The following is a 24,157-nucleotide window of genomic DNA, read 5'->3' on the forward strand; positions in this document are numbered from 1 at the left end:
TGTTGAATTGAAAGAAATGGGTATAAATATATTTTAATAAGAAAATAAATTTAAGAAAACTTATGATGTGAAAAAAAAAATAAATATATATTTAACAGGTATACTATATATGTTTTTAAATCAAAATAAAACTAATCAAACCCAAACTTATTTAAATTATTGCATATATGTAGTGTTTGTGAAAAAGTTTATTTTAATTAATGTAAAGAATATTATGAAGTTAAAGAATAAGTTTTCACCAAACAAGTTTTTATTTCTTTTCATCAATGCTTAAGAAAAATTGAAACCAAAACTCATTCAAATAAAGAATAAAAAACAAAACCTTGCTCTTCGAGTTTCTCTGAGCTAGATGTAGAAGTAAACCATGCACTACAGCATGTAAATTTGATCTTTTTGTCATGCATTTAATTTTAAACCGGAGACTTTATCAACTCAGGAATATCTCGGGTACATGGCTGTACCACCACATTGATAATCAAACATTGAAGGCAATCCAAAAAGAAAAACAAGGGAAAGAAGGTTCTCTTATTTTGCCAGCAGAAACTAGATGGGGATCAGCAACAAAATGTTTTGAGAGTTTGCTGCGTACAAAGAACTGCTTACAATTTGCAGCTATAGATGACACATTATCACTGCCTCCAAATATACGAAAGCAGATACTGGATAATGATATATTTTGGGTGCAAGTTCAGACTACACACAACCTTCTTTTACCCATTTCCACAGCAATACAGAAGTTAGAAAGTGATGCACCATCTATTTTAGAAGTTACAGTTATATTTAAAAAAATCGATGCAAAAATAATCGAGCATTGAAACCATAATTGAAGTTGCCAAAAACACTCCTGGTATCAATGAACTTACAGTTATGTCAGATATAGCAGAATACAAAGCAAAACAAAAGCTCTGGAGTAAAGACATTATTTGGAAAGCTGCCTGTAAAATATCTTCAACAACATACTTTTGTTTTCATTTTAAAAGTTCATTGATCAATTTAATAAATAAAATATGCTCCAATATTATATTTAATTAATCATTAGAGATATTATAAATGCATACCAATTATTATAGAATTATTACATTTTATCTTTTCAGCTTTATACATGATTAAAAATTTATAAACCACGATTTCTATGCTTTGATAAGTATTTCTCATAATATCTAAAGAACCGAGAAGATGTAAACTAGCGATCTACAATCAGAGTGTAGAACAAGTGATGTCCTTCAAATATCTAGGAACAAACATAACAAGCGATAGAAATCTAAAGAAAGAAGTAAAAGCACAAACAATTAAGGCAGCATTAATATCAGGATACCTTAGAGATTTAATTTGGTGAAATAAATACATGAGCACAAAATGTAAAATTAGTATATATAAAACTTACGTAAGGCCGGTCATGACATATGTAATAGAAACTAGAGCAGAGAACACAACCACTAAACGGCTCATAAGAACAACAGAAATGCGAACTCTGACATCAATAACAGGACATATGTTACTCGATCGGAAGAGAAATTAAGAAATAAGGGACATGTGCGATATTCAGGATGTAGTAAGATGGGAAAGGAGCCGCAGAAGAGAATGGAGAGACAATGTTGACAGAATGCCAAATGAACGGTTAGCAAAAATTGCAAAGGAAAAGAAACCAAACACAACTCGACCGCCTGGACGACCACCTATGAGGTGGTATGAAAGCTGGTCCTCAGCATCCCAACTACTCCTGGCGAACCCTAGATGAAAATACAGGACCTAGTCCTAACGTAAGAAGAAGAAGAAGAAGATAAGTATTTAATTTTGATTTTTTTGTGTGTTTTCGTTTGTTTGTTTGAAGAGGTAAAAGGGCATCATATCCATTCCATAGTTGCAGTCTCTAATGAACTAGAGTTTAATTTTACAATACCATATTAATTTAGTTGCTTGGAAAATTTTCTGTTTCAAAATTTTCTGGAAAATCTGTATTGTATACTGGGATAGTACATTTACTAATTCAATGCACACAAATATAAGGAGTTTTTAGAATGAATTAAAAAAATAATGTAAATATCGATATTTAAATAAGGATACAGTAGCTTTTAGTTTGTTTTGATATTGTTATGAAAATATTACACAACGCCATATTCTTCAGTCTTGGAATTTTTCCTCAATTCTTTGGAGTCTATTTTCCCTTTCCCTTTCCCTCTCCCTCTGATAGTTTTTTTGTTGATCGGTGTTCGTACTATTTCTGGAGAATTCTCATCTGAAGTAGTATCGATTGGATTAGTTTTGTTTTCTTGCTGATTATTGTTGGATACTGGAGTTGTTCTTTGATTAGTATTTATTGAATCACCGAATAAATATTCTGTAATCTTCTCTTTTTCCTAAACAAAATATTAATTTTAAAATTGTGAACACCATTGAATCTACAGTTTTTGGAAAAATGTACAATGTATTCACACATCACACACAATCCTTTTGGTTGCATAAAAAATATAACAGGACATATAAAAATATTCAGAAATATAATCTATGAATTTATTGTTGCTGTATGGTATACTTGTATTAGGTACAACCATTTTACTGATCAAATATTTTTCACATATTTTTGTTGCAGTGTTATTAAAAGTTTCATCTCAAAAATTGAATAAAATGTTCAGAGGAAAACTGTATTATTTCAAAAAACACAAAAATTTGGTGGTTTTAAGATGAAAAATTTAATATGTATGTACGACCTTAACAGAATCCTTGGTTAAACAAAAAATAAGCATATCAAATTATTAATTATTTTTTTAGAGATAATGTATTAACACAAAATTTTATTTACTCCTCCTCTAAAATTTATATTGTTTGAGTTGAAACGGTTTTAAATGGGATGTTTGATATATACAGTTAATACTTACTTTTTTATACATTTCCAACTGTCTAACTTCTTTTTCTAAATCATAAAGGTACTTCTCTGACTCTGAAAGGTCTTTTACCAATGTCTCTATATGCTTTTGCAGAGCATTTTGGATTTTATTTATTATAACCAGTCCTTGTGTATTTTTATTATCAATTTTCAAGTCCGAAAGAATCTTATTAAATGTAGTGGAGGCAGGTTCGGAGCTTTTGTACATATTGTTCTGTTCACTCAGATTCGGTATACTTACAGGTAGTTTATCACATCCAATGCCATTGCATCTTACAAAACTTTGTGAAAAACTTTGTGTTGCACCGTTCCATGATACTTCGTGAGTTAATAAGCAACAACTGAAGAGTTCTGGACTTGTGTCAAACAGTTCCAAAAGTTGCCTATGTATTATCTTATCCCTGAAGCTCAATTTTGAATCTGGGATTTTTTGATACTTGTACCAAGCCACAACTTCACTAAATTGATTACCCAAAAAATCTTTAATTTTATCTTTGTTGATTTTACCAGTGGCATTGTAAAAATAATGATTTTGAGGGCAAGGCATTACTGAATTGATTTTTATCGTTTTGCTTACGTTGATTTGGTGTTGATCATTATCCGTTATTATTTTGGTTTCTTTTCTAATTATTTCTCCTAATAAAAATCCTTCCTGATAACAAAAAAATACTTGAGTCATGAATAACTATTTTTTCTCGTTTCACCTTACCTGTTGAAAAGTGCATTTTGCATTTTCATAAAGTAGATATGAAAATGCTGGAGCCGATAATGATACCAATATTGGTGTGCACATTTCGTCTAATTGTAACTTTCACATTAAAAGCTATTTAAATAAATTTATTTTTTAATAACTTTTTGTATGGATGACAGACGTCACCATCGTATATTATCGAACTGCCAGCCATAGATAAAGGATAAGAACAGAGAGAAATAATCGAACTATTTGATTAATATTGAATCGATAATTTATGTTAATGAGACAATATTTCCCTATTCGCATGTAAAAAATTTAGAATCGCTTATTTCAATTTATGATATAAGACTATTCAATTAAAACATTTTATATATTCATTGGATTAGCGATTAAAAGTTGAATCGATAAAGGCCAAAATGTAGACAACAATTATTTTGACTGATATTAATTAAAAAAGAAGAAATGACAAAAATCCTTGTACTACATAATTTTATAGTAAAGAATCTCGAATATTCATGTTTTCGCATAATTCAATTTAAAAAAAACATGTTTGAAACATTCTATTACACAAAATGAATGCAGAAATTGAAGAAAATATTCGGAAAAAAGTTCCTTGGTCCCAACTTCCATCACATATCAAACAGGTAAACATTACTATCTCCCATATTTTGAGCAATAAAATGTATTTCTACGTATTTTAGATATTAAGCAATTCTTCCAAAGAATATGATAGATGTGTGGTAAATTTCAGTATTAAAAATCAACTGCGTTATCGCGGAAATTTAGGTAAGTCGCATTGTTTACTTATCGTTTAAGATTGTTAATACAAAATCAAACGAAAAAGAAATAATATACTGATACTTATTTAGTCATATCAAATTGAATGGAATCTCATCTATTATGTTTTTTAGTGCGACATGTTTTTAAAGATGAAAAAAGATACTACGAGAGGATTGTTACTTACAGTAGGGAACGTCTCATGTTATTTCCATATCATTTGGCTGATATGATAGTCAAAGGATTGAGAATTACTCCTTTCAATTATTATATATCTGTTGTTGAACGGCTGATGCAGGCTGAAAAAAGTTATGATACATTACCAAATTTCACTGCTGCAGACTGTAAGTTTTCAAATCAAATTATACAATTAAATTGATAATTGTAAAAATACAAAATGTAAAAAGACTGCTAAGTTTGAGTGAAAACAGAGGAAGAAGAATGTAACAATATGTGAAATTTTGAACTCTTCATATATGCTATATTAAATATAAATATCAATTTATTATTCAATACTTCTCCATTTTGGCATATAACAAATTACAGTATTACTAAAGTCAGCTAGAGAACTTCGACTCATGACTAGATGTTTTTCAAAATAGATTCTTCAGCAAAATTTACACATAATTTTGATTATATAATTTCTAATGTTGCAATGAGTTTGAGCAGAAAATGTGCAAAGGGGTATGAAATCTAAAAAGCAATTGAAATGTCTATTTTAATAGTGCATATTTCCTCCTCTGGTATTAATTACAGCTTGGCAATGTCTCTAATCTCATTTTGGTTTAATCATTCCATATTTCAATGAAATATAGCTCATGTAAATTAGAGACACATTCAGTAGAGCTCCCAAGTCACCAATAAATACATTCTAAACAGGCTTTTTGAATTGAGGCTGTTAGCTGACCATATTATTGATTGGAGTTCATGTGATCAAGCATTTTTTCACACAAAGGTAACAAAAGGTATATCTTTTGGTTGATTGAAATAGCATACAAAGACAGATTTTTGCAATTTTTTAGCTATGTAGATTTACTTTTGTTGCCATGTTTACAGATATTAGGTTATCAGGTAAGAATTTATTTTGCCTGGAGACCTAACGAGCACTACACTACAACTAAAATATCTCTTTTTGCTTTTGTACCTTTAACAACAAATACTCTTTTTACTTCTTCTTTTTGAATTGACCTAGAATTTTTATAGACACCTGGTAAAAAATTTTGTTCCTTGGGCATTAGGGAAAATGTTCATAGTGATCTAAAATGAAACAAAGAAGGTAAATGAAAAGGTCTTATTACCAAACTTAGATATAGAATGAAACCTGATTTCAGTGAAGACTACAGGTTACAAATTTTTTTTTAAGAACCCCATATAGAAAAAGCTGATGACACTATAAAACTTCGCTTATCATAACATCTACATTATGTATAAATGAAAAACATATGTTAGGTAGGTAATTAGTTGTCACATAATTAAATGTAAATTACATTTAATTATGGGAATTCAAATACACTTCTGTTGTGGAGCGTCCTCGTGAACACCTAGACTACTTTGGGAATAACTGGTCTAGATGACTTTACCATGCTTGCAGACCACCCCTAAAATCGGGCGCAAGTCACAATCGACTAAAATAGGTCCTTAAACGCATTCTAATGAATTTCTTCACATACTCAACCCTTCTCTAGTCTATTATTTATTACACTACAATATTATAATCCTGGAGACTCTTCCTCAAGAATTGGTATTGGGTCTCGGGTAAAGTATATAAATAATACTTAGATGGGTGAACAATTAATATTAAATTGGACGCCATCAGCTTTTTAACAAATGAAGTTGAAAGTGAATAAAAAAAGATGGAAAAACTGAAAAAACATTATGAATTAAATTGATAAAAACTTAAGGAACTATCGCCAAATTAATATTCATTGTTATGAACAATAAAAAATAGTTTCAGCAACAAATAAATTTATTGAAAAGTTAATGAAATTTGTGTTAACTGCATATCCGCAAAAGCAGTTATGAATTAAAAACACTCAAATTGATGGTTGTAGCCCTCAACTAAATTCAAAAAATGTTTGATTTTATAAAAGTGAAAATTATTTTGAAAGTTTCTAATCGATTCAATTAATTGAATTTACTCTAAATATAATTATTTTCCAATGAACCACAGAGGTGTAAAAATACTCAGTACGATTAGGTGGAAGAAGTTAGCACAGTTGGCACCCACCACATAGCAGTTAAAAGATGAAAGTACTGAATAGAAGTACAGAACAATTGTTTTTAATAGTTGACAATAAATAATTGAATAAGAGAACCAAATTTGTTATAACTCTATTCTTTTCAATCACTTTTTCTAAACTTCTTGGAATGGATTGAATTAAATTCCAAAAAAACATTTCCATTCAAATTAAGGTTTTCCTATAATGTTTCTATGGCTCCCCATAGCTCTTCACCATTTCCGGGACGAAAATTCTTTTTTCAACCACCCCCATAATGTTTCAATGGGAATTATATCTGGACTATTTTCTGGCCACAAGAATTAATATTGTTTTGTCGAAACTATTGTTGAATTATGTGGACAGGACAATTATTATGTTGGTAAATAAAATTGTTTCCATTATAAGATTAATTTAATGATGGCAACAACAACTTCAGAGTTGAACCTTGTACCAATCCTCCAACAAACGTCAGGCCCATCGATATTCATCCAAGACATATTACTTCCATCAATATATTGGTGTTCAAATCTTGAATTTGGTGGTGCACGACTTGAATGTGTCTTCATTTGTGAAGACAATTCTTTCCCAAAAGTCCAGATCACTACACACAACTCTGGATTGCTTGTAATCATTTGAAAGCATTTTTAAATCCAAATCTTTAATTCGTCTACAGCTCTAGCAACCAAATCAAAGAAATGTTCTTTTTTAAAATTAATCAATGCAACAACTTGTTCGTCATTTGAAAATTTTCTTCCTCTAGACTCAACCTATCGGTGCAAGGTCCCGTCTTGTTTCCATCGCTTCTTCATTCTGGGTATGGTATCTGCATTAGGACCCAAATGAGTTGTTTTCTGAATTTCAGTTAACTGAGGAAGCATTAAGTACACTTTAACTAAAAATTAATTATTGAATTATCTGTCACTGACAATGACAGTCACTTTAGATTGGAACTCTGATTTGCGCATGCAAAATGTAAGTGTATGCTTTTTCAGTGAACAGAAATGCACCTGTTGCAATCGAGACGGCTTCTTACAATAATCACAAATGTTTTATGCAGCATTGTATAAACCTTTCTTTCAAATATAAGAACATTACATTTGACCACTAGTGCCTAGCAAACTGTATTGCACTTGTATTGGAGTTGAAGGAGGTCCTATTGCAAGCACCCTGGGCCTTAAATTGAATTCTCTTTATTTATTTATAATATCTTTGCTTACCTGCGGTTGATAGTGACACATAAAATCTTGACAAAGAAAGCGTTTGAAGTTTCGAAACTATTTCAGCTTGAAATATTGTACGTAACACAATTAACCCAGTAAATGAAACCTAAAGCTCCTTCATTAAAAGTTTTATCTGTATTATGCATTAATTTTGAGTAGATGTAAAAATATTTCTAGTTGTAGTGTAGTAAACCATATCAAATTTTTCAATGACTGTCATGTCCAATGCGTGGCAGTTGAGTGAGAAAATCATTGATCATCTTCGACAATCTTCCCAAAAAATAATTTTTCACTTTTCCACGAGGCTTTTAAAACTTACAAAAACAAAATTTCTGGAATAAAGTACAGCTATGGCAGATAATTATTGAATTTAAAGAATATGTTGGCCTGGTCTAATAAAATCTCCGCCTATGGTTTCTTCATATGGAAGCACTTGTTTTGTCTGAACCTATGGTAACTTTGTTTTAAGGTATTTCAAAATATTTGATCACCTAAGTCATAATTGAACTAATTATTTGTTTGTTTATTAATATTTCGATATGTTTGTTTCCTGTCCGTTAATATTATAAACAGTTGACTTGTAGTGTACAGCATGTTTATTCAAATGATTGTCTTGTTTCGTTTATGGTTCAAATTGGAAATGGTTTCTATTGTCAGATTTTTAAGTTATTCAGAATCTACTTTTTCCAGATATGTATTCAGTTTTGCTTCACTTTGTTGAAATATGGTATTATTTATATCATTTAAGTATTCTTCAATGTTTCTGTATACATAAAAAGTACTAGTTTGATTTTATAACATAGATGTGCCAAATCTAAATTATTAAATATATTTTCCAATTCTTTGCCACTCAATAATGGAAATTATTTTACGGAATATAAAAATATTAATGTAACAACAATTTAATTTCAATGTACCAGTGCAAATTTCGGTTATAATAAACTGTTCTAATGGGTTCTAACTAAATAATTGAGTACCAACAAATAGTAAACAAAACTTCTTCTTTCAGCGAAATAATATCCAAATCTATTCAGTATACAGGTAAAGTCTTTTTTTATCTTTGAGCTGTTCAGCTGCAATTGTACCACATATTTACATTTTCCCCTTAATTCTTTATATTATATATTTATAACTGTTTCAATACCGCAGAATTGAACTACATCCCCACTAGACTCTGGTGAAGTTTGGTGAGAATTATTAGAATAGTTCAAATTTATTGTAATTTATCGCACTTGAAATTTATACTGGTAGATTTTAAATGTATTTAGTTACGGTTACTTATGCAACAAATACAAAAAGTAAGTGTTTATTGCACGAAATGCATACAATATTTTTTCTACGTTCATGGAAAAATTTTTGACTGACTAATGATAGATTAGTGCAAAGATCTACTTTTTCCAGTAATTATAGTTCAATAAATTGCATGAACATATAAAAAATTTTCTATGTTGATATTCATATGCTCAGTAATTTTTTCCAATACTGTATATTTTTAATTTTAGGTTTGAGGCTATTAGGTATAGGTAGAAATGAGTACATCGATCTTATGAATAAAAGTAGGTCAAATAAAGGTAGATTATTCGGAAGAAAAAATGTGAGGGTACTTTTACCAATGGTACCATGTGATATTTACATACAACCGTGGTGGAGAGTTGAAGTCGGATTGGTACTAGAAGAAGATATCAAAGTAAATATATAGTTTTACCCTTAAAGGCTTCTTGACATGCAGCAAGACAACATACAAATCAAAATGGTTGCATGATAAATATTCTGAATTAGCTGCAACTAATAAAAACTAATTCATCTCTTCTGCTATTTACTTTAAACATTTGGCAATAACAAAAGAAAATAAGCTTTGTGCTCCAATATCATTAAATCTAAACACATTTGGAATTTCCGAGATAGGCAAGAAAAATAAAGTTACTCTACAATTGATTCTGGGACACACTGAAGCGATGATAAGCTGACTAAAGCGAGGACAGACAAGCCCTGCAAGGGACTTGAACCCTTCTGTGGTGTCAGCTACAGAACAATGGAAAAAGCACTGGAAAAGAAAGTAGATAGAAGCAAAACCAATTATTTGGACAACCTAGAGGGGCTGAGACAGGCAAAGACTCTTCTGGGAAACTATAACCAGAGAAGATCTACTGACTGAAGTCCTATCGAGGCACTGTTGTCTCAACAAATATCTGAAGATGCTAGACTTAGCAGATAATGCGGTATGCAGATTTAGGTGCATAGAAGATGAAACTATACCATTCTTTTGAAGTGTGAAGGAGCATTACTCCGGGAGCGCTTGAAATAGAAGACGAAGATCTCTGGAAATTACAGCCATCCCAAATTCTAAACTTTTTAAAAGGAGTACCCCAAAATCTAACATTCATATTATAAGGAAGTAATCGATCAACAGGAAGGTTCTTTTACCATATAAGACGAACAAGTCAGTTTTGCAGAAGTATTTCAATCAATGAAACAGTAGATCTTATATTAGTTGGTTGTTTAACTTTCTATTTAGAATTGCAACATGCAGAAACGACACCAAACTGATAAAGTTGATGGAATTCATCAGTCAAGCAGCATCTACATGTACTTTGAATCAAAACGTATTGCGTTTAGCATTACATTGTATTGCATCATATCAAGTGGCTTTAAAAAATTAGATATCCTATAATATTGTCTTCCAAAACTGTATAGAGGAGATTTTAATATCAAATTTTCAACGTTCATTTTGGTTTTTGATGTTTATAAGTAAATAAATAGTGTATATTATACATATTCTATGTTGTAGATGGTGAATGAAGAAGAATTACATACAATAGATAAACTAATTGATTTAGGGTCGCAAAATGCGGGAGATTTGCCATTTTCAATAGTTATGAGTTTGTATAAGTGAGTATAGTGCTTTTAAAATTGATTGTTCTCGCTTTTTAAAAGAAATTAAAAAAAAGATTGTCCTTTCAAATTTTTCTTATTACATATTATTATCAAATTAATTATTATTATGTCCATATTTTTTTAGGAAAGGTCTAATTTACTTAGATGTGCCAATAACTGCTGCCGATATGGTACAAGTACCTCCTTTACAAGGTTTTGTGATGAATAGAATTCTTGGAGATTATTTCGAAACACTTCTTTATAAAATATTTGTATCAATCGATGAACATACAACAGTTGGAGAGGTATTAGTATTATTGATTTGTTTAATACAGGTACAGGAAATAAAATTTTAATAATTTTTTTTTCCAGCTGGCAGGTGTATTACAAGTTGATACAGAATTAGTTAAGCAGGCTGTCTCTTTATACTGTCGACTAAAATTTGCACATAAATTGAACGTTGATCCAGAAAAGGAAAGAATCCGATGGCATCCGTCATGGTCTAATATTCCAAATCAAGATTCTAAGTAAGATTATTATCATAATAATATTAATAAATATATTTATAGGTAAAATTGAATAACTATCAACAGAGGTCCTTCAGCTTACATTTATAAGTATATTAATAAAAAAAGAAGAAAATAACTTGTCATTTATTGTATTTCAATTTCAGTATTGATCACTTACATTTTTCTTTAATATCTTCGATTACAACGTTCCAAACTGTCTTCTAATTACATTTTTACTTGAATTATTGTGTGTGTGTGTGTAAAAATTACTTATTACATTTATCGATTTAAAAGTCGCATTCGACTCGATAGACAGAAAAATGGTATGGAAATCCCCTGATTAAAATGGAAATATGAAAACGTAAGAGGGAGGAAGAATATCGATAAGGAGATTATCTTAGTCTTCTTCTGTTTATACTAGCCATGGATAGGATGATAAAAAAATAAAAGAGAAGAACTATAAATTGGAGATGATAATTGGCCACAGAAACCTGGAACCTGTGAAGTTGGATGGATTAGTATATGGAGAATATATAGTAATAGTAGCAGATACTTTTAAGTGAATGGAACAAAAAGTAGACACTTGGATATAGTTAATAGAAGGCATGAAAATGGAAGTGAATATCAAAAAATGGTAAAGGACGGTAGTAGAAAACTACAAAAAGGGGACATGAGGAAGGTTTTGATTACTTGGAAGTTATTTTTAAGGAAGTTATAAAAATAGATATAGAGAAGATGAAAAAGAAACAGACTAAGGAATAAAAAAGGGTAATACAATAGTACCTAGATGGTTATATGAAAGTGAAACCCAGGAAAGAACAAAAAAGCACAGAGTAGAATGATAGCAACAATAAGATGTACAAAAAAGCTCAAACAGAACCAATAGGAAACAAAATAGTTAAAAGATGTTCACATTAGTACAGAGCAATAAAGACCACAATCCTAATAAGAAAACGAAAGAAGTAGAAAGGGATAAATAAGAAGAAAATGAAGACCCCAGAAAACTTGACTAGAACAAATAACACAGGATGGAGAAGGAAAGGGAAAAACAATACGAGATATCAATGAAATAGTAAAAGACAAGAAAAAGTGGAAAAAATGTGTAAAATAAGAGTGAACTAAAACCATAAGACACTGATGATATAATAAGTAACTGATGCAAAAAGACATAAATAAGAAGGAAATGAAGATCAAGGAAAACTTCACTAAAACAAGTAACACAGACAGGAAAAAGAAAAGGGAAAAACAATACAAATGAATGAAGTAGTAAAAGACAAGAAAAAGTAGAAAAAAATGTATGATAGGAGAGTGAAAACTAAAATCATAAGACACTGATGCTCTAAAGGACATAAACCGTTCTAGAGAAGAAGATTATTAAGTGGGATCTCATTTTATACATAATGAATCCATGATATCTATATCATACATGTATAAGGAAAAAGTTGTGGTCTGAAATGTTACTCTGTTTTTAAGCAGCTGTACTTTTGTGGTGTACTTCAATTAATGGATTGTTTACTGGATTTAATTGAAGTTTCAATCTTTGTGATGAATCTTAATTGAAGTTTCAATCTTTGTGATGAATCTTATGGTTGTTGTCTCTGCTATCTGTAGTGTTTTCCAAGCAGGTCTTCTTGGTACTAGTTGCTTATGCTCAGGTTTTTGTATGTTATACATTGAAAGTGTTTTCGTCTACTAATGCATTTTTTCTTTTCAAGTTCTGTTAAGTTTGGTGTCGATAGTAACACCAAGGTTAACGCAAATGGTTCTTATGATGATCTTAATATCAATAGGCAGTGAATTATGTATTGGTGTATGATTAAAAATGATGAATTGAGATTTTGCAGGATTAAGTTTCAGTCCTCACCTGTTAAACCATATTCTGTTCATTAGTGTTCTGATCTAATTGGTGTTATCTGTTTATTCCAAAACCAATTTTTGTAAGTTTAAGTGATCTACTACTAACTTGAAGTTTTAGATGGCATAACAATATAGATTGTAGAGCAGACGATTCAGGAACTTATTGCGGAAATGTAATTGTTTAAAAGAAGCATTTGCTTTGTTAATATTAAAAAAAAATCAGCATCTTGGTAATTTGTAAATTTACTTCAATAATTTATATTTATTTTCAGAAACATGGATATAACTCCTCTTACACTGAATCTAAACAAAGTTTCCCCACTAAATACATCTTCCGACATTCAATCGCCGCAATCAGATCTTCCAGAAAGTCCTGCGAATAGTAGTTTACCAAGAAAGGGACAGAGGGTAGCATTTTTGTTTGATTCCACCCTAACGGCCTATCTTATGATGGGAAATCTTTCGCCAGGATTAAAAAAACATGCCGTGACTATGTTCGAGGTTGGTAAATTGTGTGATGAAAGTTTGGATAGTTTCTTGGCTGAACTTGAGAAGGTTTCTGTTCTTGATGCTGATGGAGAAGGTAATGAATTTAATTTACATTGATAGTAGGGAAATATTTGTAGTTGATTATCAGTCACATTTCATCGAGACTGCTTCACATGGAGTAAAACAATGTGTAAAAGTATGTGCAGATGAAGTCCTTGTTGAATTACAACTTTTTTCGGAAACTATTATTCTGTAAGCTGCTAGTTGTTTTTAGTTAAGCAATCAACTAATGATCAGAATCAGCTGATCGATTTAGTACTTTTATAAAACATACTTTTTGTTGCATCTATTGTGAATTTAACCTCTTCTTAGTCGTTGATTTGAGGGTTGGAAGTTACACAAAAGAGAAAGGGATTAGATTTGATTAGTCACAGCCATTATTGGCAATTGCCTTTCATAATGTTTAACAATGAGCAAAATCACATATCCAGCGGAATGAAAAAAAATCAATTTGACTATAAATTTTGAAGATAAAATGAAATTTTAGTGTATTCCACTGGTAGAAGTAGCATCAAAAGTCAAAGACATAAATAAATGAACGCAAATTTCATATTCTCAATATCATCTTATCAAAAATTGATTCTTTATTGAATGATGTAAAAAATAATATGGTAGTTTTGGCATACCTCGCCATCTAGCGGCAATATAAAAATTATTTAAAAGAAAATTGAACACTAGTTTGTTTGAATAACATTTGAACTCTCTTACCACTATTTCATTCATTTATATTGTGTCTTCTGTTAACAATTAGAAGTAAATTTACATTGAAACGCATCAAAAAATAATAAAAAGCTAAATAAAAAAATACTTTATATTACAAAATAACGAGACCTTAGTGAGGCAAATATAATTGCACTATTAGTGCCTTGGCTAAATCGACCAAGTGGCTATGCCAGTATGAATTCTGTGCAAGATTTTCTTTATTATTGTTTGTTATATTACATTCTTCATTCTTTTTATTTCCTATATAGTTTCCCATTTTCCAGTCACTTGTTAAATACATAATTGCCTGTATCTTGGAAAGGATGGGTTTGCGGACATAAGTTCCCTATCCGGATAGGCATAATTTGACCTAAGGAATTTCCCCTAAAGCCTTGGCATTCGAATTTTGTGGCACCCTGTATAAAAATAAATCTCATTTACAGAAAATTGTTATAGTGCAGATCTATAAGTGAAATTAATCTAAGATCTATGAATGCTCTTTTAGACATACAAACTATTAGTATAACAAGTTTTTTTTAGGTGAAGCAAGAAGATTTTTTGATCATGCCGTCATATTACGTTCTACTGTCATGGCTTTGAGAAAGCTACCTAGTCCAGGTTTAGATTTGGTTAGGTTGGAAAGTTTACATTCCTTAGATGAAGCTACATGTTTAAGACTGTTACAGAAAAAATATAAGTGAGTAAATGTTTTTTATTTTTATTTTATAAAAGTTTTCTGTGGCAAACATTGATTCAGATTGTGAAAAAAGTTTTAAAACGATGTGTGTAAGAACAATTTAATAACTCGATTCTCAAGCTTCATAAAGCTGGTTTTTCCTCACATTTTTTTCTTTCTTTGGAATTAATACCATAATTTCTATTTGACACGATCTAATTGTATATCTAACATATAATTGGCTCAAAAATACAATTTTTCAAATTTTTCAGGTTATTGGTATCAATGGCACCACTAAGTAGAGAAGTTAGGCCTATAACTAGCCTTATGCCACCACATTTGGGACCAGCGGTACCTGAAGTTAATACGCTTTGGTTCAAACTATTTTTGTACCATTTGACTGGATATGGACCTCCATCATTACTTCTCACAAAAGGTATAGAGGGTCAATAAGTAATTTTATTTTTTAAAATAGTGTCCTCCTAGTTCAAAACCCTTTTTCCAATTTTTTCATCCTTTCTAAACAAGATTATTTGTTGAGGTTTTTTTGTTACATTTTTTCGAGTTTGGAAATAAGAAATAATGAAACGGGGCTAAATACAAAGAATATAGTGGATGATGTATCAATTTCTAACCTAATTCATAGATTTTTGCTATATAATAGTCACCAATGCAGTCGTTTCTTATTCTAATGTGATACCATGACTTTATGTCGTCACTGATATTCTTTGGCGCCAATTCACTCCGAGAAACTCACTATCTTAACTGCTGTATGGTTTCTATGTCGTTAAAAGATATAAAATGGTGCAAAACTCGGCCATTTTGTGGGAGATTGAGGAAACCTTTCTCATATCCAACAGATGTCTATAACTATAAGTTCGCTTACTTGGTCTTGTTTTTTTTTTTCTGCAAAAAATTATTGAATTAACTTTTTGTCTCAAATCTACTATCAATGACTGTCAAATACAAACTAAATGCTCAATTTTTGACAGAATTCAAATGGGAGTTGTCTTTTGACAGGAGCAATGTTGCCCTTTAAGATAAGTGGTGAGAAGTCATCCGTCTTCTTATTTTTATATAAGTTAATTTTTATATAAAAAAATATCTTTTATATTTTAGGAACAATTTTAAATCAACTTCCCCGCATGTTCCTCGGTTTTAGCAGACTTTTGATACATTCGTGGCTTCATGAACCCGCCGTCATTCCAGTGGCAAATATTCTCTATGTGAACGCCACCCTTCAGTTCAGTCCGGTTCTAATTCAAGCGTATGGAGTTCATCAACCCGCCCAAACTTACATAATTCCATTCCCGTTCAAACCGTTAACTCCAACTAAGGATAATGATAAAAAAATCAAGGAGCAACCTACTGATTTAGCATTAAGGAATCACAGAGCTGTCAAATTCTTGCAAGAAATGGTCAATCTGGAACATAATTGCGGGTATTTAACGTTTGCTAATATTGGAGTAATGGATTTTGGATGTCCTAATAGAGAAATGCAAGTTAGGTTAGGGAGGAGCAGCAGAAGTGCCGGATCTGGTAAGATTTTTGAGTGAGAGTAATTTAAAGAAATATTAATCCATTATTTTAGGATTCTCTAAAGCTTCACGACTAAAAATGGAAAATAACAATCAGCCATTATCAATATCTAACGAAAATTTTGCCTTCAGCTCGGAAAAAACTCCAGAAAAATTAAAAGAAAACGAATCTAAACTCCAATCTCCAGTGGAAAGTCATTTTGCAGTCACTCCAGCTTCGAACGCAAGTCGATCATCTTCGCCAGCAAATGGTTTTACAAGCCAGGAAGGATCTAATCTGTTGCAGGAAGAATTAGATCAATTGGCTGTTAATGAAAAAATTAGAGATAAAGGGAATATATCCTTAGAAGTGGCCTTAAAAAATAGCCTCTCCATTGATGGTTTGACTAGTCCTACTGATGAGAACATCAACATGTTTTCTCTAGACCATAAAGTTGATGTAAAAATCGAAGAAAAATCTGATGAAAACACAACTAAAAAAGAAATTGTGGAAGAACAGAATCCTTCAGAAGTATGTATTACGTTTCAGTTAATTTGACAGATGACATACTTTATAAGACCAATTAGATAATTCGACGTCTACCTCTCGCCATCCAGCTTTAAAGTTAGAATGAACATTAGTATCTTGGATGGCTCCTCTTTTTAAAGTTTGTATATTATATCTGCCTTTATCTACCTTAACACTCTTTCTTAATCGGATTTCTTACATTGCCATCTTCAGAATTCTTTCTTTAACCAAAAGTTCTACATGTTCCAATTATCCCAGACTTTTGGTTCGCACAAAACATGTTACATCTGGCTTTCACTTTATTAGTTCTCTTCTCAATCCTTCTTCTGTGTTAACCCTCCCTTATATTTTGTTTAGTTGGTTCATGCTAAAAATGATTCAAAAGAAACAATATCAAGATTATATACTACAGCAGGAGTCTCCAAACTACGGCCCGCCAGTGCCATCAATCCGGCCCGCGACAGCTTAAGACTAATGCCATCAATCTAGTCCGCGACTGACAATGTTTTAGTGCTGTTACTATTGCTGTGATAAGTTAAATGGAAGAGAATGAAAACACAGAATAGAAGTATCTAACCTTAAACATAGTTGTAACAAACAATTATTTTTGAAGGCTTCGACCCTGGTCTATTATAAAATTACATGTGCAGGAACAATAAATCCTTGTATTCTCGATTTTATGTCAGTAACTGTAAAAATGAAAAATTGGTAGATATTCATTAAACTCTTTTTCGGCATATTTTTTGCAGGATTGGACCTTACTTGATTGCCATTTTGGAGTACCCCTGTTCGATGTCAATGCCAACACAAAAATCTGTGATACCATAGTGTATGGGGGTCTAGCTGAACCTTCCAGGTATTTAATTTTTCTTTTCTGTTCTAATAATGTCACGTTTAATATTAAATTTTCAATAAAGGACCTCATTTTCACAGATAATCCTTTGAAATTAACAATTTTAGCACAAGTTGAGAATAAGATATTTTTCTGGAGATATCTGAAGTTCGATATTTGGGGGTAGAGCTCAATCTACCAAGCATTTAATTTTATTTCTGTTCAAATTATTCAAAACAACAACATTAAAGCTAAAGATAAATTCACTTTCATTTTTTACTTGCTTACCTAATCGTTATGTCTATCTACCCTTATGTGGGGTTGAGTTTCTTTTTCCAAGGAGTATTTTTTTTTCAAAATTCTCGTCTTTTTCTTTAAATCTTTTCTTTGGCTATTTCATTCTTCCTTAGAAAAGATATTTTTATTGTGTTAAATAGTTTTTCTACGTTCGCTATTCTTTCTGTTATTTCTTTCTCTAATTTGCCATCTTCTGCTATCATTATTGGAAATGTTCTGTTTGTTTATTTCCTATTTTGATCTCGTGTGCCTTTGTTTCTGTGCTTATGATCATTGTCTTAGTCGTATCTTATATATATATATATATATATATATATATATATATATATATATATATATATATATATATATATTACTTCTAACTAAGCTTTGGTTTATTCTTCTCTGTTCTAATATTTTCCATTTATTGTATCAAAGGCTTTTTCAAGATCGATGAAACGCAGGGGTAAATTCTTGTATTGCTTTTTCGATTGTTTGTCTCAGTATGAAAAGCGCCTTTTGTGTCCCTCTATTGGGTCGGAATCCAAACTGAGTTTCTTGTAGGATTGTTTTTAGTTTTCCTACAATCTCTTTTCTATTATTATGGTAAATATTTTCGCCATGTTACTCAATAAAATAATGCCTCTGTAGTTACTACATTCTTGGATGTCTCCCTTTTTAGTGATATAATTGGGAGCTATTCCAGGTGTCATGATATTTATAAAATATTGTAACACCTCACAGGCTTTTCCGGTGTTGCTTTTATCATTTTTTTGTCACTTTATCATGTCTTTGTGACTTGCCTTCTTTGGCTTTACTTTTCCGTTTGTATCTATTCTAATGCGATTTCCTCTTCCAGAGTTATTCTATTTTATCCGTTTTCATCTTCTCTTTCGACCATTTAGGAGCTACTTGAAGTATTTTTCGTCACCTTTCCATAACTTGGTCTACCTCTATGTGTGTCTGTGCTTCTTTTATATTCTTCGAGGTTAAATTTTTCTTTTTCCGTTGTTGTTCATCATGTTATAGAAAAGTTTTTTGTCTCTGTATGATGTCAGTTTCAGCCCGAAGTCTTTTATTTTTATTTTCTTCCTTAATCATTACTTTGACCTTTGTTCTTTCTAGCTTATATTTATTATGGTTTTCTTATTCAAGTATATTCCTTGTTTTGAGGAATTCAAATTTGAATTTTTACAATCAAGGGCTTTATTTTTAAAAATAATTCACTAAATTTCTAAATTTTTATGATAAGATATTTTTCTTCGTGTCAGAGATATTGAGAAAGATATTTTTCTATTTAAATTTAATATAATTTGACAGTTTAATGGTGTCATATATTCAAAAATTTATAAAAGAATTATTATTTTATTCTAATGACAGGAATTAATTGACAAAAAAAATATAATACAAATATTCAACTTTCATCAAATCTCTCAATTAGCTCTTCTACTATTGGAATGCAGTTTATTCTATTTAGCTACCGGTCTAAGTTCAGATTTCTTAACATTTTGGTAAAAGATTTGGTCTTTGATAAAATTCAAGTTTTACCATAATTCAAAAATGAAAATCGAATGATGTAATGAATAGATGAACCATATAGATATTCCTTGATGAGGAAGCAATTTAAATCACCTAATAAATTTTTTCTATCGAAGAGAAAAAACAGTGGACAATTTACTATTACAACTGATTTTGCTAATTATTTCCGAATGAATCTAAACCAATTTGCTGAAGTACCACCTCTATTAAACTTTTCTTCTGTCATATTTTCGTAAAAAAAATTAAGACTTGCTAGCAACCTACACGTGTGGCACAGCAAACTGTTAAACTACAGCGGGACAAGTCTGTGAACTCACGCTTGTCGTGTCAGATCGTTCAATACAAAACTTAGGTGCCGTGCTGCATCACCTCACACGTGCTATACGTGTCCCAATTTGCATCTTGCATAAAAAAGGGACCACTGGTACAACCTCTTCAGATACCCCACTAGACATTTACGGCCATTACAATTTATAACCCTTTCTAAATCTCAATCATAAATGTGACACACTGTATAACATTTTTTCTTCTAGCCTGGAAAATTTAGTTGCATCAAGTCGAAAACTAGGATCTGCTTTATTGGATTTTATCTCTCAGTGTCAAGTAAGTTGATAATATTTTCATTTGAAACATTTTATTTATCATAAATATATTTTGGTTTTAGTATTACCCTGGAGAAAATATGGAAATTTTAAAACGTGGTCGTCTTGTACCTCTACCCAGACACAATCTAGTTTTCGACAATGGTAGAGTCAGCGAATGGCCGGGGAAATGAAAAACAACTCGGAATTAATAATGGAACGCAATACGTAGTTTATAAGGTGAATATGTTATTGATGTCTCGTAAAACATTGTAAATAAGCTATAATTATATTGTATCCTTATTTTGAAATCAAAAATCTTTTCACTAATGTCATATTGTTAAGTTATACTGTACATACATCACAAAAAAAGTGGTACGGTGTATGCCAATATTTTTCTATTACTAATTTCTTAATGTTAAAATATGAATTAAATGTAATCAAATTTTTGGCACACACAGTACTATATTATGTACTATAATTAAAACATTCCCTTACGTCATTTAGTGTACCTCAAATATAAGAATATTTTTATAGGCTTACTTGATGGTCCATTTCGATTCTACAAAAGAATGTTTTGTAATTCAAATTTTGTTTTAATCTCATGAGTAAGTTGGAATTTTTGGAACCGTTAGTGATATTCATACTGAATACACTGTTTACACCAACACTCACGATTACACCGTTTGACAAGCGTTTCTATAAGTAAGTTATCATCTTCAAGGACTGAAGGTAAACTGAGTTTATGATAACTTGGCTAGACAGTGTAATTGTGAGTGTTGATGTGGTGGTAGTGTAAACAGTGTGTTCAGTTTTAATCTCATGAGTAAGTTGGAATGTTTGGAACCGTGGGTGATATTTATACTGAATACACTGTTTACACCATCACTACACCAACACTCATAATTACACTGTTAGCGGTGCGTTTCGATAACCAAGTTATCGTCTTCAGAGACTGAAGTTAAACTGAGTTTATGATAACTTGGTTAGACAGTGTAATTGTGAGTGTTGGTGTGGTGGTAGTGTACACAGTGTGTTCAGTATTAATATCATGAGAAAAAATTATTGTTTCGTATTCTGTTCTATTTCTAATTTTAACCTTTGTACTTTCCTTTCATTTATTTTCTAAGATTAAACGCCAGTATTTTATAGAAACTTATCTAACAAGAAATCATCACTAAGAATTTTTTTGTTTATTTTTAAGTCCTCAGAGTATGAAAAGAATTAAGGGGTAACACCGCTGTAGAGCCCGGTTTTCTGAATTTTTTTTAAACTTTATATCAGATGCGAAATCTAATTAGATGACTTCATTATACATGTTTTGAAGTAATTAAATTAATTTTTGCAGAGCGTTAAGAAACAAAATAGCGTCAATACAGAACTATAAGCATAAGGGGAATTTCCCACAACCATCAACTTTTCAACGTAGCTAATTTCCAATTTATAATGGGGGTCGTAGTGTTTAAACAAGTTTGAAGACGGGATAACATTCGTAAGGCAACGGTCAAACTGACGCTACACTATTACACTAACACAAAGACAGGTCTTAACTCAGAGAAAACTTTTTTTTTTCGAAAAATCATTTGAGGACGTCATTTCAAACATAATTCCCTACCATTTTAACTGAAATAAGTTAGATTTTTTTAATTTTTTTTTTCAGTAGTGTTATCCCTTAACAATAATGTTGTGTGTTGTGGCAAATGCAGTGTACCACATTTGAATTCGTCACTAGAACTTTAGAGTAGAGTAAGGTCTTCAAAATGTCATATTAGTCTTTTATTTTATATTATATAATCGCCAGGTTGAAATGTGTCAAAGGATTTTAGTTGTTCTGCCTAAGTTTTGTCCTTCGGAAACAAAACGGAACTCAATTTCACTAACAATCAATTTTGACAGTAATACCTGAAGACCTTATTCGCCGGTAATGCGAACGGGTGCATTTGAACTACTAGTCTATGGAAAATGTCTAAGATGAAAGATGATCATTCCGATGTCCATGTACAAACCGGAAATGTTTAATAAAAGAATATTTTCATGGAATTTTTTAATAATAGTTATTTTTTCCAATATTTTAAGCTTATGATCTCTTTATTTTTAAAATAGTTATCTTTCTCTTAGTTCTAGAAAAAAGTCTGATGATGATTAACGTAATAATGTTGTACTTAAACTTATGAAACATATATTTTAAACTGTGCACAAAATGAACGCGAACATTACGCTGGTTCGCTAATAAACATAACCTTAAAAGAGCATGTACATAAAGAAATTTGAATGGCGATCAACGATTTTGATTTATTTACAATGTATTATATACTTTACTGTATGGAATATGTAGAGAAATATATATAGAGCGACATTTGACACGGCGTCTCAATAAGAAAATTTGATTTTCGATTATTTCAGGAAGTTAATCACCAGTTCTTGTCACGGAATTTTCAAAGGGGAAAATGATTCCCCATATTCTACCAAATTTTAATTTTCTTTATTCCAGCCGACTTTTTATTATATAAACACTCAGAGCATCTACAAATTCTATCAGCTTTTCACTCAGAAAACTCATTTTTCAGGGTGTTTTGCAACTACAATATAAAACAGGGTGTTTTGCAACTACAATATAAAAGTGAGGTTATGTTTTTGATTTCAGCGCGTAAAAAGTACTACAAGCACGATAATTGTGTGCGTTATCACAATTTCTACAACAAGTTGAGCTATTTTTGACATTTATGTACGTCTGGAGCGCGTCATGCTCGCGTACATTCTAAAGTTGGCACATCGTAAAAGCCTGTCATAATTTTTTTTTTCTATAAACCTACAACATAAACAAAAATCATTAATCAGTAATTTCTTTGTGTCACAAAAGAGAGAGAGAGAGAGATATATATATAATTGACCGTAGACTGTAAAATCTTGTAGGACATTTAGAATTCTTATTTGTTAATAAAATTTACACATTTTATGTAACTTTGAAATAATTTTCAAGTTTATTAAACTAATATTTCTTTTATCATTTTTAGAATTTATTACTATTATGTTCTTATAAATTAATGTCAACTTAATTTTTCAGTATTATAAGAATCATTCCGATTGTTTATATAAATAAATTTTATTTATTATTTGTTTATAGTTTGAATAAATTTACTAATAATCCTAAACCATTTTTGTAGCTATTGGATGATCAAAAAATCAGGACCAGTTTAAAAACTTCGTGTTATAATTAAACAATTTTTTATGAAATAAAGAAAGCTCCTCAAAAAAAAAGAAGCAATTGACAAAACTATAACATCGATATAGTTGTAAGAGGATAAGACAAAATTTAAATAATTCACTTTCTGAGGTGGATAGTTCCCCGTAATATTTCCTTACTTATTAGTAAGCTCCAGTAAGTCTTATCCTCAGTTGTTTATTTTCATCTAACAATTACTACCACCCGGCGTCTCCACCCCAGCCAGTTTTGCGCACGCGCATCTAACAATTCCTATCTAGTTCTTTTAGTTACTTATACCTGAATCTTCCTTACTCTTTCTCCCTTGAAAAATTACTCCTACATAGAATAACTTCCACAGGAACTGCTACACACTTCTGAAATCTTACCTTACCAAGAACCTTCCAAACAGAAATTGATGAGGAACAGTCCGAACATTTTACTATACCATTTTACCCTAACAGCAGGGGTGCCACAGAGACATAGTATACAACAAGAGGAACTTTTGCTGACGACACAATCATCCTCCTGCTGATCAAGCAACAGCAGCAAAAAATGCTCAGGCTCATCCTAACCAATTACAAAAGTGGCTACAAAAATAGTAGCTGATTCCAACGGCTTCAATTCTTCAAAGAAATGAGTCGCAATAAATTGAAGTTCTGGGCGTCTGCAGGCGAACTCGGTGTTCATGAGCCGTGTCTGCCTGTCTTGCAAAAACTG

The 24,157-nt window shown here is 31.0% G+C and overlaps 2 protein-coding genes across 3 annotated transcripts; one reads left to right on the plus strand and one right to left on the minus strand.

Moving 5' to 3' along the window:
• Nucleotides 1-2,037: 2,037 nt before the first annotated feature.
• Nucleotides 2,038-3,783, minus strand: LOC130899599 (BRISC complex subunit FAM175B-like). The gene is made up of 3 exons (XM_057809659.1): nt 3,594-3,783; nt 2,877-3,536; nt 2,038-2,357 (listed from the first exon to the last, which is right to left on the minus strand). Exons 1-3 carry the CDS (start codon nt 3,675-3,677, stop codon nt 2,103-2,105), a joined length of 999 nt encoding a protein of 332 aa, XP_057665642.1. The 5' UTR covers nt 3,678-3,783; the 3' UTR covers nt 2,038-2,102.
• Nucleotides 3,784-3,976: 193 nt separating this feature from the next.
• LOC130899600 (protein FAM91A1) lies at nt 3,977-23,350 on the plus strand. 2 transcript variants are annotated; one of them, XM_057809660.1, is made up of 16 exons: nt 4,035-4,222; nt 4,280-4,364; nt 4,490-4,699; nt 9,297-9,481; nt 10,583-10,683; nt 10,814-10,973; nt 11,041-11,195; nt 13,307-13,617; nt 14,826-14,982; nt 15,234-15,397; nt 16,081-16,500; nt 16,553-17,010; nt 17,757-17,863; nt 20,188-20,257; nt 20,319-20,475; nt 21,584-23,350. In XM_057809660.1, exons 1-15 carry the CDS (start codon nt 4,151-4,153, stop codon nt 20,427-20,429), a joined length of 2,766 nt encoding a protein of 921 aa, XP_057665643.1. In that variant the 5' UTR covers nt 4,035-4,150; the 3' UTR covers nt 20,430-20,475; nt 21,584-23,350. The 2 variants fall into 2 exon arrangements, with proteins under 2 accessions (XP_057665645.1, XP_057665643.1); XM_057809662.1 differs by having other exon boundaries at nt 3,977-4,222; nt 20,319-23,350.
• The last annotated feature ends 807 nt before the right edge of the window (nt 23,351-24,157 follow it).

The sequence above is a fragment of the Diorhabda carinulata genome, chromosome 11 (genome assembly GCF_026250575.1).
Source record: "Diorhabda carinulata isolate Delta chromosome 11, icDioCari1.1, whole genome shotgun sequence".
NCBI lineage: Eukaryota > Metazoa > Arthropoda > Insecta > Coleoptera > Chrysomelidae > Diorhabda > Diorhabda carinulata.

Excerpts from the sequence above, each read along its gene's own strand:
- LOC130899599 (XM_057809659.1), bottom strand. The coding sequence starts at position 3,677 with ATGTGCACACCAATATTGGTATCATTATCGGCTCCAGCATTTTCATAT. Across the intron at positions 3,537-3,593 it reads CAAAATGCACTTTTCAACAG|GAAGGATTTTTATTAGGAGA; the intron begins GTAAGGTGAAAC and ends TTTTGTTATCAG. Across the intron at positions 2,358-2,876 it reads AGTTGGAAATGTATAAAAAA|GAAAAAGAGAAGATTACAGA; the intron begins GTAAGTATTAAC and ends TATTTTGTTTAG.
- LOC130899600 (XM_057809662.1), top strand. The coding sequence starts at position 4,151 with ATGAATGCAGAAATTGAAGAAAATATTCGGAAAAAAGTTCCTTGGTCC. Across the intron at positions 4,365-4,489 it reads GCGTTATCGCGGAAATTTAG|TGCGACATGTTTTTAAAGAT; the intron begins GTAAGTCGCATT and ends TATGTTTTTTAG. Across the intron at positions 17,864-20,187 it reads GGTCTAGCTGAACCTTCCAG|CCTGGAAAATTTAGTTGCAT; the intron begins GTATTTAATTTT and ends TTTTTCTTCTAG.